General features: G+C 41.4%; 1 protein-coding gene across 1 annotated transcript in view; it reads right to left on the bottom strand.

Annotated features, from left to right (window-relative positions):
- The window catches only part of ERBB4 (erb-b2 receptor tyrosine kinase 4), a 416956-nt gene that overhangs the window by 16777 nt on the left and 382733 nt on the right, over positions 1-17446 (bottom strand). Inside the window, exons 21-25 of the mRNA XM_075511224.1 lie at positions 15748-15903; positions 12934-13009; positions 10850-10996; positions 8814-8911; positions 6272-6442 (exon numbers count right to left, since the gene is read on the bottom strand). Coding sequence (XP_075367339.1) covers positions 6272-6442; positions 8814-8911; positions 10850-10996; positions 12934-13009; positions 15748-15903 — 648 coding nt within the window. The remainder of the gene's footprint in view (positions 1-6271; positions 6443-8813; positions 8912-10849; positions 10997-12933; positions 13010-15747; positions 15904-17446) is intronic.

Below are 17446 nucleotides of genomic sequence, written 5' to 3'. Positions count from 1 at the left end.
TTTACAAGTTCATCTGTTCTGGCATTGGAGATTTCATTGCAACACTTGCATAAGGAAGCGACAGAGTCTAGTACAAAGGCAAACAAAGGACTACTAAGATTTTCAGAAAGTTTTTGATCACCTTTTAAGGAGAAGGAATTAAAGAAATGGGATAGAAATAAATAAAAAAGTCCACAACCTGACAGACTGTTATAATAAGCATCAAATTTAAGGAAAGATTTGGTCATATTATTTTGGGAAAGATATTGCAGAAGCAGAGGAGTGGCAAAAACCACAAATAAACCAAATAGAAAGGAGACATCAGTGTTGTCCTCCTTTAACAACAAACACATACAAATGGTACCATTCCACTCAGCCCCTTAAACAGAAGAGATTTCTGATAACCGGCAGCTCCTTAATCTAGCACAAAAAAGGGTGCATGGCAGACAGTAATAGGATCCAAACCCTGCTAAGGAATCAGCATTAACTGCCCAGTGAGACTTTTCTACACTGTGATGTATTTTCCATCCCACCTGATACAATCAAGACAATCTTTCTAGAAGACAAACTCCACCTCAAACGGAATTTCTGCACTTGATGCAGAAATTAAGAGACAAGAGACTCTGGCCTATGTTATGCCACAAGGTTAGACAAAACGCTTGCAATGGCCCCGTCTAGCCTTGGTATCTCTTCACACAAATTATCCATTGACTTTAGGATGAAGTGGTTTTACTGCCATCAATCCCACATGGCCAGGACACACCTGGAAAAATAACTAGCTTGAGAGCATGGGCAGGAACAGTTAACTGCCTTTTCTTACAGAAAAAGAAATGGGGACCAGGAAGGCACCGATTGCTACTAAAGCCTTGGAACACAAGGAAAATCATGGACAAATCATGACTCCCTCCTGCCACCTTCTTTGCCAAGAGGAAAGGATGCTATAACCAATTGCTAGCTCTCCCCACCTGCAATGGCAGTACCTCTCAGCTGTGCTGACACACTGGGAAGTGCCCCTCCAAATTCTGACTGCTCTCCAAAATCCCCCCTTCCAGCTGTAACTGAAGATGGCGGTGCTTACAGTTCCGCACCTTCCAAGTCTGTTGTATTTCAGTACGTAAAGGAGGGCATATTAGACCTCAGGTCTGATCTTCTACCATTGGAGCACTGCAGGTGCCTAAGAAATTCATCCCTGTTACTTAAAAATCTAACAAGAAGTCACTTAATTCTGGTAGTGATCTCACTGGGTGAATAGTCTCTATTGTCCGCGATAAGCTTTGGAAGGAGACATGCCGTACGCCATACTGATGTGAAACACATCTGAAAATCACTAACAACCACCTCCTTTGTAAGCCTGTGATTTGAAAATGGCTACCTTTCAAATGTAGAAAGCAGAACAAATTACTCATAAAGATAACTTCTTGCCTGGTTTCTCTCTGGAATAATCTTTTTATACGCAGACATATACAGATGTTCAGCCATGAAACACTATCAGACCTAATGCCATACCAGGACTGCTGCAATGGCATAACAGACACTACTCAGGGAACTGAAAACTGGCTTTTGGCATACCAGAGCCTGCTTTAGCCAAGCAGAATAGTCTCCCTGGCCACATGAATTAGACACCTCTGAAAAAAATAGCTTGATATTTAATTGCAGGGTTGGCAGGTGCTTCCATGATACATAGCGTACGGAATAAAATTGCAGGGACAGTATCGGCGAGTAATAAACAGTATAGACAGTTTTCAGCAGGAATTAGCCAAGGATTTAGAGCAAAGAGCATCATGGGGTACACAGAGTGCTTTCTGTATTAGTACTATCTCTGTGCACACAGGACAGTACTTGTTACAAATACCTGAATGAATCATCTAATGGCTGTGAATGTAGGACACTCAAGCACTAGCTGGGGTCCTGTGCTCATGGAAACACTGCCGAGGATTCAGCTTATCTCTCAGAAGCACAGAGCTTCTAAAACTCCGTATTTCTAGAATATCTCTAGACAACGGAAAATGAAAGCTGAAAAAGCCGAAGAGCTGAAATTGCAACTGAAGAGCTTCAGATGCAATGAAAGAATTCAATTTAGCTTAGGATGCTAATTTTTATTTAAAAGCTGCATCAGTCTCAGGCTGGACTTAGTAACAGAGGGCACTGTTATGGGCTAGAGCATGTGCAAACTTCTGCTCCTGGCAGTACAGGTGCCAAAGATGTGCTAGTGTGAAGCCAGTGTGGGTGTGATGGAAATGCTGAAGCTGTGTCTGAGCCTCGCCGCTTCATAAATCTCAGTAATCCCTTGGAGGAAGAAGGATGTGACACTTCCTGGGGAGCTAGAAAGTCCCCGGAAGGCTGCCCTCTTCCCAGTCTTCTTTCCGTGGGCTGCAGCTCTGTGCTATTACTTCATATCCAAATAGCCTTTTTTTTTACATGGGAGGGAGAAGGCAGGCAGTGTTTTATGCAAACCTCATCCAGTGGTGCCCCTCCCAGGCAACAAGCTGCAAGGATTTAGGACCGAGATCACCCTAGAGAAACTTCAGAGCTTTCCTTAGAAAGTAAATGCTCTTGCTCTTCCTTCATTCCCTGACTTCAAAGCCTAAGTGTGAGGAGGCTCATGATCTCCCTGCTTTCTTCCTGCTAACTTTTGTCCCTAGTAGAGCTGCGCTGCTGGAACATTCAACTAAAGCTGTCAGTACAACATGCCCAGAGAAGGAGCACAATGCTCTGCCATCACATAACTGACTCTTTCTTCACTAAAACTACAATCAGAACAACTAAGACAGGAAATACAGTATCTTTTATGCTTCTGATCTCTGAAAATGACATGAAGATCATGTAGCTCTTGTCTGTGTGTTTTACTTCACCAAATTGCCTGGCAATCTCCCCATAAAATTTAATTTGCCAGACACAGTGAACACAAAGTACCTAAGCTGTATCAATTCATTTGACATCTATGGCTGTAGCAGCACCATAATGAGTTTGTGTAATATTAATATTCACTACACTAAACAAGCATAAATCACAAACTACCTAAAGGAAACACAAAGACAGAATCAGACAACTGCAGATAGAGAGCTCTGACAGCATTTCAATTCTGTATGATTCTTGTAGCTGACATCCATCTGTACTGAACTATGCACAGCAGATGCACTATTACCTTAAAGGAGCTACTGTGTATTTTGTTTTAAATCAACACAATCTTCACTGGAAGACTAGTTAATGTACCAAGAACCTGAGTGCTTCAGAAAAACAACAAACAAGTATGCAGCTTTCTGCACAGAGAGAAAACAAATGCACTACATCCAGAAAAAACCTCTCTGCAAAGGAAACCAGGTATGCTAAGATGCTATGGGGCTTTCAACTTGTCCCCAGGCCCCTCCAGCAACAAGGTGCTGTGGCCTTCCTGCAATCTAGATGTACTCGCCTATACGGCAGTACTAGCAGTACATTTAGGAGGTGCAGAATTGTTAGCAAACAAAGCTGAGACCGAAGCTAATCTGAGACACTGGACAAGCATCAAAATTCTACTGGTAATCCTGTTACAGGACAGGAGTCAGTCTCCAATGATACCAGCAACTGCTACTATAAATCAGCTGGTTGTTCAATGACAACTTCTTTGCCCATCTCTTCTTTTGGCCTTAAAAATGACCCCTCTATAAAGAGGCTCCTACAATAAAGAAAAACACTATAAAGATGGAAGGTGTGCAAAAATACAGAGCTGGGTGCAAGCTTTCCGTCCCTCAACTGCCCTCTCCGAGATAACCTGGGTCAGAAAACCTGGCTCAGAATCTGAAAACTTTTGACAAAGGGTAATTCCATATTTAAGGGTTAGATTGTCATATGATGCCAGAGAAAAATTCTCAGCAGTAGGAGTTACAGAAAGAAGGATACAGTCTCGCTACTGTCATTAAATTGAACTGCAAAGCAAAGCTCCCACTGACTTTAGTGGTACAAGATCACAGTCTCCAACGAAGACAGGAAATTGTGAGCTGTGGAGAGGAGACGGCACATCAAGAATGTGATGGAGCCTCTGTGTGGCAGAAATAAAGGCATGGGGTCCCTTTCTGCAGCTCTGCTGACTTCAAGGGGATCACGTGTGCAAGCAGCTGCAACAGTGTGGTTTAAAGTTGGGCAAAGGCTGAGAGAAAGTTACTTGATTTTAATAATAATAATAATAATAATAATAATAATAGCAGCCTGTGTTTGCTTTCCATGAATATCCCAGTGAGCATGTTGGCTGGCCAAACAGCGCATTTTAAATAACTCTTTCAGAATATTTACTCTAGGATTTTTGTTGGAATTAATTTCCTCAGCTCTAGTGGACTCCTCTGCTCAGCCGGCACTAAAGACAGAGGGCAAAAGGAACTGCTGAAAGTTCGTTTTCCTACTAATTCTTTCTCCTTTAAATGTGCCCCAGTGTTTCCAGCAAATATGGGAATATAGCAAACCTTACGGGTCTGACTCTGCTCTCTCAACCCTGTGTTGGTGTAAATGATAGTACTCCACTGTGTACAACTACGCTACAGTGATTTACATCAGTGTGACAGTGAGCACCTTTCAAAGGTAACTATTGTCATTTCCTTCTTTCCTCAGAAGTTGGCAGCAAAGGAAATAGAACCTCTCCAGAGACAGCTAGGAATAAAAGTGACTTATTTCAGATCAGCATCAACACTAAAAATTAACTCTTGTTGCCATAAAGAGGAAGTTTCTTGCTTATTGCTAAATCATGCATCATCCCCTCATGCATCAGCTTCCCTTCACTGCCTTTCAGTGATGCAGGAGAAATGCTACGTGAATCCAGCTTAGCCAGTGGGAGTACAACCCAGCCTCTTCCACAGACCTCTCTAGTCTCCTTCCCTTTAAAAATAGTAGCAACTTCCTTATGAATTCCCTAGATATTATTTAAGATCAGATTTTGTCTTCCTTATTCCAGAAAAGCACTGCTTTACTCAGGAGAGGCGAAAGAACGTCATGCAGCGTATGGTCAGAGCATGAATACTGACCTGGTTTATACACTCTTAGCCCCTTGGCTTACCTCTTCCCTGCCTCAGATGGTGTAATCAGTTCAGACCAGGGTACAAATTTGGAACTACCCTGGCTAAGGACAAACGTCCAAAAGGTTTCTAAAGCATGAGGAATAAACACCAACATTTCAATGAGACTCCGCTTAGTATTTAAAATGTGACTTTCCACTAAAAGGAGCATGGAGAGAAAACAAACAAAGAAACAAGTCCCTAATTACTAAATACATCTGATGCTTGTGCGAACGTCCTCACATTAGTAACGCAATCCACCATCTCTTAGTTTTGTGAGAACGGGTGGCACCTAAACCGTTAAAAGGATGACGCCAAGTGCAGGAACAGGCAGAGGTCAGAGCTCAGGAGTGCAAAGGAATTCTGGAAACCTGAACTCAGGTCCCCACTTGCAGCAGGGCTCCTGCGGCACTGAGGCTGAGGCATTTAGGACAGGATCCAATTCACCAGAGCTCACACACCAGGTCTGAGACTGCTCTGGAGCTGTCCGTAGTCAGTGGATAGAGAGAGACACCTCCAGAAAGTATCTTATCCCACTGTAAATGTCCAAGGCAGGCAGCAATAATCACCCACTGGACGCACCCACTCTTCTCCAATGACACGAAATGAAGTCTTGATGAAGAGCTTAGATTATATCCCTATCCTTTTGATGGGTAGTTATGTGAGCTGAATTCCACCTGAACACTCTCTCTGCCTCAGCTCCCCCTGTAAAATGAACAGCATTTCCTCCTCTGACAGGGATGTTACGAAGATCAACGTGCTAAAATCTGTGACGTGCTCAGCAAAAACACATGACTGTGAAGGAGGGCCATGAAAGCATCACATACAAACAGGAAAAGGGGCTGAGTCTGAAATCTGGCTCCAGACACAAAAGCAGCATTATCTATGTATTCCAGCTGCCCTCAGTTACATCAGTGCCAACCCTGTCAAGACAACAGGATTGCAGGGATGGGAGAATCAGAGCTATGCACTTCCTGGCCAGGACGGTACGCAACTGAAAAACAACACTGCTTGACTTCACAAGCTTCAGCTGCGCTTTCAGGACAGGCAGTTCAAGTCGAGCCTTTGTTCACTCAAGGCTGAGCTATTAATTTAGAATTCACTGAGGCACAATGAACAGGGAACACAGTGACAACATTTTTACCGTCACCCTCCTTACAATGGGAGCTCGTAATTTCCAAGGCAACTCCGGCCTGTGTTTGATTAGTGTACTTAAATCTCCACCTGTGCTTTTATAATAACCAGTATTTTCTGTCAGAGCTTGCTCTTACCCTGTTGGAATCAATTCTTGTCCTGGAGGTGTAGATGGGAGGAGGGATGTTGAAGGCTTGAGGAACAAGATACTCTTCAGCATCCATCATATCTTCCAGGTCTTCCTCATCGAGAAGGTTTTGGAAGAACTTGCTGTCATTTGGGCTTGGGAGCTTCATACGATCATCTCCCTAAATAGGTTGTATTGAGACAGGAAAATGGTCAAAAGATTGGATTAATTTCCCAAACAGCAAAATTCGTGCCCTGGCAGCCAGGCTGTAGGGACCACACGTGCTGCTTTGTTTGTTCTAAAGCACCACATCCACATCATTTGTTTTGATTTTTTTTTACTGGGAATATGATGACAGAAAGGGAATAACTGCATAAATCAAGCAAAGTCATTTTTTGGGTTTCTTGTGTCCAAGCTTTTATTCTTTCCTCTCTCTTTTTCCCATACAAGCTCAGTTTCTAACCCAAGTTCTGTCAAGGCCTGATGTATTTTGTGAAATATCTCAGCTATTTAGGCTCACATGAGGGGGAAAAATAACACGGAAACTGCTGTGTCTGGGTGTTTGCTTTCTTTTCATTTTTCATTTAGTATTTTTAGGGACTTAGAGGCTAAATTTCCCTCTCATCCATATGGAAAGTTCTGCAGAATGTAACAGAGCTGAAAGCAATAAAGATCAAGCCAGGGAACAACAGCAACAACAATGATACATACTTTTATTGAAATAGCATCTACAAGCTGGAGACGCAAATCAGGGCTGCACTGTGCCTGGTGCCACAAAACATCACAAAAGGCAGCCCGTGCCCCAAACACCTAACGGCCCCTAGAAAGGATGCTAAACTTAACTGCATGGCTAAAGAATGACCTCCCACTCCGCAAGAATTATTATGCCACGTGTGGAATCCAGCGGGGAATGATGGCTGTGCTACAGGGTGCATACAGACCAGTTTAAAAGCTCAGCAGTAAGCTTGTCATCCTTGATTGCATCTGGGGGGAATGGAGAGTCATAACGGCAGAGATACCAGTGCAATGGAGTTACCCTGGTTTCTCCTCAAGAAGCACATGGCCAGTATTGTCTGCAAGGATCACTAGAGAAGAAGCCTCACAGGATGAAATACGCACTAGACTATACAACATGGGAGGGAAGGGCAGGGGAGAGAAAGGAAGGGAAGAGGTAGTTGGAATAGGGACACATGTCCTATCCTATCTAATGAAGTAATTTAATCAGACTTGATTTTTTCAGAATCACTTGTATCAGCTGAACTTACAATTTAACACAGTGGAGAATACTGCAAGAGAAATTCCACATTCAGCACCACAAATCCTCTTGACTAGTATTTTACTTTTCAAATACATTTTACTTCTCCTCAAGCTGAAGGAGAGTAGCGTACATTCACACTGTGCAATAATACACCATGAGTAGGCTAGCATGTCTACACAGTGAAATGAAACACCATACGGTGAGCACTAGACTAGAGAGACTAGCACTAGACCCAAAAGCAATCAGGAAACATAAAGTGGCAGTGACTGTACTTCTGGAGGCTCTTCAGCTAGGAATTCTTACATCAGTGTGAAGCTAAGGACCAGCGGAATGTATCTCTGCCCTGTACTCCATGATGTGGAGCAGATATAGCATGAGAGCATCATTACCTGGATCAAACTAATTCCATGTTTTGGTCTTTGGGGTTTCAACATCACCTTACTTCTTTCAAATTTTCATTTTCATTTGAACTGCTCACACACTGGGACCATCTAAGGACCTTACCAAATACTCGGATTCATTTTCTGTGGGTTGAGTCTGAGTTGTAATAAACACATACGCAACTCTAGGCTTCTGCAGAACGTAGGAGTGAAAGGACAAAAATCTCCACGTACACCTGTACTCAGGGCATACACAGCTCCAGCTAGATGCAGTCAACAGATATGGCTGTATTGGTATTGCCCTGCTTCCACAGTGTAATTTCATGTGATGAATCATGCTGGTGTGGGTCTACTACAGGGACTGTGAAGCACTACAGAGCCTACACAGCCTAAGGAGGACACAGAGGGAAGCTCCCCTCTAGCATGAGAGGTACCAATGTGATGCAACTCCCTGTCTTCTGAGAAACCTTTATGTTTAGGCTATGAAAAGAAACCTTCTTATGATCTCAGCAGTGCAGGGAAGAGTCTCTTCAGGATAATCCCCTGAGATTCAGCCTAAGCAATTGTAGAACCAAGAAAGCCCCTGGTCTAAAGTAGGTCCGCTGTCCACTGATGGACAAATCTTGTCCCCAGTTTCGTGAGAGAATGCAAAGTACTGAGCAGCTTGCAAAGCCAGACCTTGTATATGTACTCATAAATACAAGCTTAGGAAGTGAATTTCAGATTATTTTATTATTATTGAGATACTGACACTGGCCATTCTACTTCATTCTTGTATAGTACTGTGGTCACTGTTTGCTTTAAGTTCAAGAGCACCTTGAACTTAAAGAGATTCAAAGGCAGCCCCCTTAACAGTCAGGTTTGGCAGACAGAATTCTTTTTTTTTTCCCTCCTGATGTTGCAGAGTTGCTTACCTGAATTACTAGGTATCTCTGAGGGTCTCGAGCCATTCTAGAGAACTCAGCAGCCAGCTCCTTGAATTTTGGCCGACTGTCAGCATCAATCATCCAGCCTAGGGACAGATGAAAGATGAGAAGGAAAACAGCTAATTGTCAAGGGAAGAAATCATTCAGTTTTTAAAAATGTACAAGTTTGAAGTCCTTGATGTCCTTGACAGCTCTGGCCTAAAAAAAAAGTTGCAATAAAGATCCCAGAAGAATGGAAAGCTAGAACTCTACGATGCATCTAAAATGGAAAACACGTGGTCTTGGCCGGAGAAGACTAGATTGCTCCACACTGCATGGATTTCTTCTTAATTTCCTCTGAGCTCCTGTTCCCCACCCCCAAAACAGAGTCAGCAACAATGCCTTGCAATTTTCTGTGTCTATCTTGCCCATTTAGACGTCAGCTCTGACTGTCTTTTATTATGGATGTGTGCAACCTCTAATATAATGAATCTCATCTCATCTGAGTCTAGCGAGTTTATTACAAAGTTACTACTAAACACAATTTTACTTTAACTGACCTACTGTTCCACTGTGACTTAGACTAAAAAGAACTGTTCAACAGATCTACAGGATGACTAACCTCGCATCCGCCCTTCAGGTAATTCTGCATTCACGTGTCAGCATCATTAACACAGACCTCACACAAGGCATTAGATGCTATTTTACTTGAGTAAGGGGGATTCTTTTGTCCTCCACTCTCCAAGAAACATTCATTAGAAACAACAATTCCCAATCCCTGCTAATGCTTTCTGCAAAACAAGCAAGTAGTATAGGCAGTCACCACCAACAACTAGTTTATCTCAGTGTCAGCTTTTTCTAATGCAAGATTCTATCAGCAGCTTCCCAAGAACATGTTTTCATTTGCCAGGGAGGCTGACCAAAGCAGGCCTTATCTCCTTCATACTGTTTAACTGAAGAAGTGACCAATGCAGGAAAAACAAAGCTGCTATGGCTTATAAAGAGTTTAACGCAAACATTACAGGACTAAGTCTGTACGTCTAGCTGTAACTTTCCCTCTTCCAGAATACCCCACCTACTAGGACTTCCTTTTGTCCACTGAGACTTGCCTCATTAGAAATCCTATCAGATGGAACATTCTTGCACTCAACCAACATAAACCCCTTGCACTATTCAGACAATTTCCATACCTGCATGCACAGTACAACTGTTTTCAGAAGATACGTTATTTACCTCTTCTAGTTTTATTTTCTTTCTTGCAGTGTTTTTGTGTGCAAAGCAAAAGGGAAAGGACTATATAAGATGGATGAGATGTCTGTACATTAATCTCACTTAAATTAAGTCAGAAACACCAGAGAGATGTTCCTAATTCTTTTTATGTTAGAAGCATAGCCTTGGAGGATACTGTCACTAGTGTGGGTATCTTGGAGATAAAAGGGTAAAAGGAAACCTCGTGCAGACTGTTTTCCTGTTTTGCTGAAGTAAAAATATTCATAAATTACTGTACTGGACTAAGAATGATATAAAAATATCCTCTCTGTAGCATTTCTTGTATTAATTTAATTTTACTTTTCATTAATACTATTGCAATCATAATTCTTGTTACTAACAATAAAACATTCATGCTTTCTTTCCTTGATATTTGGAACCAGCATTTCTCCTCACAACCTTCACCGGCTGGGTATCCATGTACCATAATTATGTTTAATACTATCTTTTTTACATCAAAATCAATTGTCATGGAAATGACAAGGGTTTACAATAACAATCATACAATTTTGACTTCACAGCAAGACTATGAGATACCATCTGACAGTAATAAGAAGCTGAGCTAACTCAACCCTTCATGGCTAAATTTGTATCTTTTGCAATTGCAAAAAATGTGCATACAGTATTTAAATGGAATTTACAGTATCTTGGGAAGCTTTTGTTTTGAAGCAGCCTGCCCTATTACCCAGCACTGTCAGAGACTATAGATGCAAATGTTCTGAAACAGTGTCCCTCCTGCACTGAGCGTAGGGATATTAAAAGCAACAATTACTTACACTTCACCATCACCATATAAACATCGATAGTGCAGATTGGAGGTTGGGGCAACCGCTCTCCCTTCTCCAAGAGGTCGGGGATCTCTCTAGTTGGGATTCCATCGTACGGCTTCCCACCAAAGGTCATAAGCTCCCAGATAGTGACTCCTAGACAGAAAAAAAGAGTGTTAATATTTGAGGTCATACTACTCAGATTCCTTCACAATTTCTTACAGCGCAGTATTCTGGCCCAGCTCCAGACTGCAATCTCTTCTTCATTACCAGTGCCTATAAAAACACTGAAGTTTGGTCTGCCATTTAAAAAGCTCCAGAAAATGGTGAAACAGCACTTTGTGTTAATCTTCTAAAGCAACTCCCCTCATTTTTATTGGTGTAAGAAGCAGCATGATAGATCTGAAGCAAAAGAGAAAGGTCTAAGACAAATAAATGGTGGTAAAGTTAATGGATGCAATAACAAAAGAATGCATCGCACTCTTTTATCATATCAAAAGGGAAAATGAATGTCTGATGTACTCTATTATTTTAAGGGGGAAAAACGCAGATGTTCCCTAACTTAGAGCATCAATTTCCCACAAAGGTACAGCAATGAGTAACATTATGTCATTGTCTTTTGTAAGTCATTCACGGCCACTTGTATTATTTTTTTCCTTAAATCACCTTATGGATTTGATTTATGATAGTGCTGTGCTTCAAAACCAAGATTCTCTTTTTGAATCGCCACAGGATTTGTTTTGGCATCGGAGCTGGAAATAAAGATCATATATCATAAGTAACAGAATTCATCCCCCAACAAAATCTTAAATACTGGAAGTGCTGCTCTCACACCAGTTAAAATTTTATTTTTATTGCAAAGGTCATTTTAAACATGCCTCCAGATCAGTAACCATATTTTGCCAGCTGTCATGCTAATGTGAAAGGTGATGGGCAAAATTACCATATGTATAAACCACTTACTTATTTCACCCTCATTCACCTCTTTGTTGATGTTCAATAACTACAACTTGCCAATTGTTTTTGGTCTTGTCCTTTCTGATTATAGATATTTGGGGCTTCCTGCATTTAAAATTAATTTCATAGATGGAAGCATATTTTTTCTTAAGCGATACAGAATTTGAGGAGAAAGAGCAGCTTTACATGATTGATTTAACTTTCATATGTTTTTCTCAGCTGAATAGAAGAGGGCAGCTACCCAGTCACAGCAAACGGTGTCTTTTGCTGCTACCCACAGGTAAAAGTGAGTAATGAACAGAATTGTACACCTTTTTGTTTCAAAATTATATGGCAACAGGAAATGCAAATAGGAGTCCATAGCCCTAGATACTGCTGAAAAATTCCACTTACAAAGGTATATGTGATTTTATTAGTAATAGCTATACTAGAGAAACAGGCCGACAGCTCAGCAGATGTGGCACAATAGCTCGTCTGGATAACAGAATTAACAACAGTAAATGAATATCTCATTTCTCAAATTTGACTTTTTTTTTTGGTGTGTGCAGAGTCCACATGATCTGACCTGTCTAACTAATTCCCAAGTTATCTGTGAAATTAAATGGATGCTTGTTTTAGTTAGCTTGGAGAGCTCGCCTCTTTCTCTTCTTTCTCTTGCTGTATTTGCTCTGTATTATGACAAATTCCCTTTTATCTGACTGTAGGTACAGAAAGTCCCATAAGCCTGAAAATGTTTTTTGACATTCATGGCTTTTAGAGTTAAGATTTTCAAAGGACTGCTGAAAATTATGACCTGCAGCTGTATTTTTATGAATCTGTGGCTGAGCTGAAAGAGGCCTTCTTCTGTCATAATAATCAGCCAAACTGCTACCAGCCCAGACCTTACGGCAGTCATCCCAGCAGGGACATCATGATAATGTATTTTAGCGAGCAGGGAAGTAACGCAGGAGACAAATAACAATTGCTGTTTAGAGTTACACATGGGGGGGGGGGGACAAGGAAAAGAAAAAAAAGGAAGAGCAAAACCCACTGGAATTAACTCCTCTAGGAAAACAGGGTATCTTTAACATAGTAACACAACTTGGTTTAATGCTTTATAAGAGACAAATTTTTAAACTAATCACATGAAGATTTACCATAGCTCCAAACATCACTCTGATGGGTAAATTTCCTGTAGTGTATGCACTCCAGAGCCATCCACTTAATTGGCATCTAGGAAAAGACAAGAGAAATGTAACCTTAGAAATATAATATTAAAACAATACAGATAAATCCTGCATTTAGACATCAGCTTCCTCCCTGTTTCCTTTTTCAACTGCAAGCTTAAAAAAAAGCAGCACTAGCCAGCAGAGGAAATGGTTGTTCCTGCGCTCTAGAATGGGGCTTTGCCTCATAAAACATACGGAAGTGAGAAATATGAGCCAGTTATCGGCAGAACTTCTCATACCACCCAAATTTTACTGATTCAGATGTAGTGGAACAACTCACTTTTTCATCACAGCTGTGTAAAGATAGGACCAATGCAAAAAATACATCCAATCCCCCTAAAATCTGAAGCGCAGCAGAGGAGGTGGAATACAGAAGCTCTTTTGCCTCAACAGTTTGCAAAACCAGACACTGCTATCTCGATTGCTCTCTAATGAGGCTAGTTAATAATGCAGTGTCCATAATACTTCACAGTCCACATAATCATCGTCAGAGTAAACAGGCAATGGGGAGAATTTACAGTGCTTAATTTCTAACTCCTAATATTTGTCAGGAACTTAGCCTTCCCGGTTGTTTGTATCATCACTGCAGTGAGAGAAGTTGCTCCTGAAAGCAAGTCAAAAGTCCCAAGTTAGTGAATCACCCTTGGGGAGAGCTCATCTCTTCTGACAGAGTCGGCTGTGGAGGCAAACATAAACCTACGTTTGGCATAAGGGTTCACCCTCTTGAGTTTGTGTTAAAATGAGATTCACGGTGTTTCCTATTCCTGAGCTGGGCCTGTGAGGCACAGTCTTGCAGTCCATTAATTTCTAATGGACAGACATTAAAACAGATTTTTACCTGGCATGGACTTGTATGGGTTGCCTCTAATTTGGAACTATGGAAGATGTACTGGAATAAACCAGAGATATACGTAACTGCACCCAAAATCTGAACAGATGGTGGGTGTAAAAGCAGAGGATGTGTCTTCATTGAAACCCTTATGAAAATACCTTCCATGAAGTTGACTAATGAACATAACCTATACAGTTATGGCAAAAATAGCACTCTTTAATAAAGGTTGGCTTAGCACTTGCAAAGACAGTTCATCCTCCTCCACTAAACTCTGCAGAAGTATATCGCTTTAATTTCCATTAAATACGACTGAGTCGTTCCAAACTTGAACAACTGCTGAAGTAGCAAAGTTGCATTGCTCATCATGGGATAACTCAGGTTGGAAGGGACCTCAGGAGGTCTCTAATCCAACCTCAGGCTCAAAGCAGGTTCAGCTATGAGACTAGACCAAGTTACTCAGGGCTTTATCCAGTCTGGGCTTGAAAATCTCCAAGGATGGGAAGTACACCACCTCCCTGGGCAACCTGATCAACCGCTTGATTTTCCTCATGGTGAAAAAGTTTTTCCATTTATCCCATCTGAATCTGTCTTAGCATCCTCTCAAATAGAACTTTAAGCTGCAAATATCTTCTGGATTTCACAGGACGCTTCTCTGGAACTGGGCAGTGACACATCTGACGTGTAAATCCTGCTCCAGAACTCCCAGCAGTGTGATTGGCATCACAAGTCCAAGACACCATCAAACAGCTGCCAGGGAACAGCTGGTTTGCAAGGAGCAGCTCATTTTCTGTCATTCACTGGCTGATGGAGGAAGAGGCAGAGGGGTTACTGAAGAGGGGATTAGAGAACTGAAGGAATCAGGGAAGACTGCCAGAACTCCACCTTCCCTGCCAGGAGGTCTCTTTACTGGGGAAATGGGAAAGCACCAGTGACTCCTTTCAAGCTCTTCACCTCATTGACTGAAATGCCGATGTAATCCATGCAATAGCTGCCAAGGGCAGCAGCCACACAAATAAAGCAGCAGCCCATCCAGGAGAAAAGCACACGCTGGCAACAGCCGTTTGTCCCAGACAAGGGCATGAATGAGCACAGAAAAACACAGATAGCAAGTAGACAGAAAGCAAACTGAACATTCAGGAAAAGGAATGACAGGACAGGCAGAATCCCTTGGGATTTTGTGACAGGTTGAAATGGGGAATTTCAAGACGTTTAGGGAGCAGCCGGCAGCAGTATGTACATACAGCCTTCTGAATTTTATAATGCATTAATCTGAAGGCACTAGAAATGAGATGAGGCGCTATACGGATGTTGTGCAGTATGCTGAAAAGTAATACGGGAAAATGTCTGGTTTCAAAATTATTCTCAAGCTAGCTTTTTAGTGGCCTGGCATTCAGCACGGTATGGGAGACTTGGGTGCAAGAAAGCACATGCAGACTCTTCCAATGTGACAGAAGAGGTGGCTCTTTGCTGAACATATGTAAACTCTCGTATGCTACAAATACAAACATGTTCTGTGGCCTTCCTTTTTGTTTTCTGGAAAATTACTTGTCTGGGAAAATGGGACTGCAAGTTATTGAGGTCCATACTGACCAGAGAAAGGGGCTTGGAAGAAATGCCCTAGAACATCCGTCACTTCGGAAGTCTTCAAAACAAGACACAAAATAGAGCATATGAACAAAACCTAATTCTGAGTGTGAAAACTGTTCAGACAATTGTTTTTCTGCACCTGGAGAAGCTCACTGAGCAAAAAATGAGCAGCTTTTATGTGTGCTGTCACAACACAGTTTGCTAAGTCACTGACACACTTTCTTACATAGATAATAGTCCCATAGGGATACACTGCCCTAAAGAGTAACTTCAGGAGGTTTGTCAGAGTGATATATTTACTTCCAGACATGTACAGCACTCACCTTCCCTCCATCAGCATTGTACTCCTTCTCATCCCCTTCCAAAAGTCTGGCCAAGCCGAAGTCCGTGATCTTCACATGGTTTGGTGATTTCACCAAGACATTACGGGCTGCCAAGTCCCGGTGGACAAGTCTCCGCTCTTCCAGGTACATCATTCCCTGAAGGACAAAGAACGGTAAAATAATCTTAGCGAGCCTTACATGATTTTTTAGAACTACTTTTCACCGGTGACATGTAAAATTTCTGGTTCCTTATTAGTATTCACAACAAGAAAATGGCCTAGAGGGCAGAATGAACACTGCTCTTGCTTTGAGCAGGAGGTGGGATTAGATGACCTTAGGTTCCTTCCAATGTGAACAATTCCACAAGATTCTATGGTAACTGCCAAAGGAAAAAAAAAAACCAGTAACAACCCATATAGATATCTCCTTTGCTCCAGCAAGTTTAAAATCTGGAAATGTGAGACAAAGAAAAGATATATTACAGCCTTTATTTTTCAGACAGGAAATCTGAAGACCATAAAATATAATCAACTTAGCCAGAGCCCCACAGAAATTAGGCCAGACTGGGAAACAATCCCACATTCCAGGCAAGTGTCTTCAATTCAAGATGAACCTTCTTATCCATCTCCAAATGCTTTTAAGTTGGACACAAATTTTCACTACCCTCAATGGATTAGAAGGAAAACAATTCTTTATTCCAAGTGCTCCAACCCACTTGCCTTTTCACTCCCTTAAAATTTTGCTTGTAGTATTATAATAAGACACTAGATCAACGGCCTTTTTTTTTTGAGCATATATATCTGTTAGAAGTACTTTTGTTAACAAGCCCATCCAGCTGCATTTAAAGATAAGGTAATATATACTCAAGCTGCCTGGCCTTAACCTTATTCTTACTCTGATGAGAGACTAACCGTCTACCATCAATATGGAAGTTTACATGATGCTTTGTGACACTGAGATGAACAGCAAAGCTTGGTCTTATTAATTATATGACACACAAAGGATAGTCAGGCAGAGATACAAGCCTATAATTTCATTAAAAGGCATTTATGACATTAACCATCATTATAAGAACCTACAGATGAAATTACACACTTGATAATTACCCTTAAGGTATCTCTTAATATATTAGCTCTGTATAATATCTATGGTAATTCTTAAAAAGTCATTGTTGAATACCGAAGAGATCATATTATCCCATAATACAGATGATAATTCAGAGAGCCACAGGTAGTGATTAAAATAACCAGATTACTCAGTGTCATGGGGCAGATTTTATTCCCTTTTATTCCCAGATTTTATGTCCCTCCATACAAGGAGGACAATGCATATGGGTAAGCCACCACTCATGGTCAAAGGGCCAGAATGTAGCCCTTTCTTGACAGAAAGTGGGTATCTTTACAAAAAGCATCAAGTGGACCTCTGAACTGCTGTGGCTTTTAGGTGAAAAATGTCACGGCAAACATTGCTAAAAGGTTTGAAAATATGTGGGAGAACATTTGGCATAAACACTATTTCATTTTTAACGTGGTAGGCTTTGCTGCACTCAACACAAAGGTGGTTTGAAAGGGGACACAGGGACTCTTTGGAATAAAGCAAATGGAATTAATTTTTAAAAGCACTGCTAGATGAAGCAAACACACCCTCCTGCCAACTGCAAATCAATACTTTTGGCTGCTGAACATCAGAACTGTAAGTT

The sequence above is a fragment of the Mycteria americana genome, chromosome 9 (assembly GCF_035582795.1).
Source record: "Mycteria americana isolate JAX WOST 10 ecotype Jacksonville Zoo and Gardens chromosome 9, USCA_MyAme_1.0, whole genome shotgun sequence".
NCBI classification, from domain to species: domain Eukaryota; kingdom Metazoa; phylum Chordata; class Aves; order Ciconiiformes; family Ciconiidae; genus Mycteria; species Mycteria americana.
Note: the sequence above shows the minus strand (reverse complement) of the source record. Positions and strands in the feature narration are given on the sequence as shown.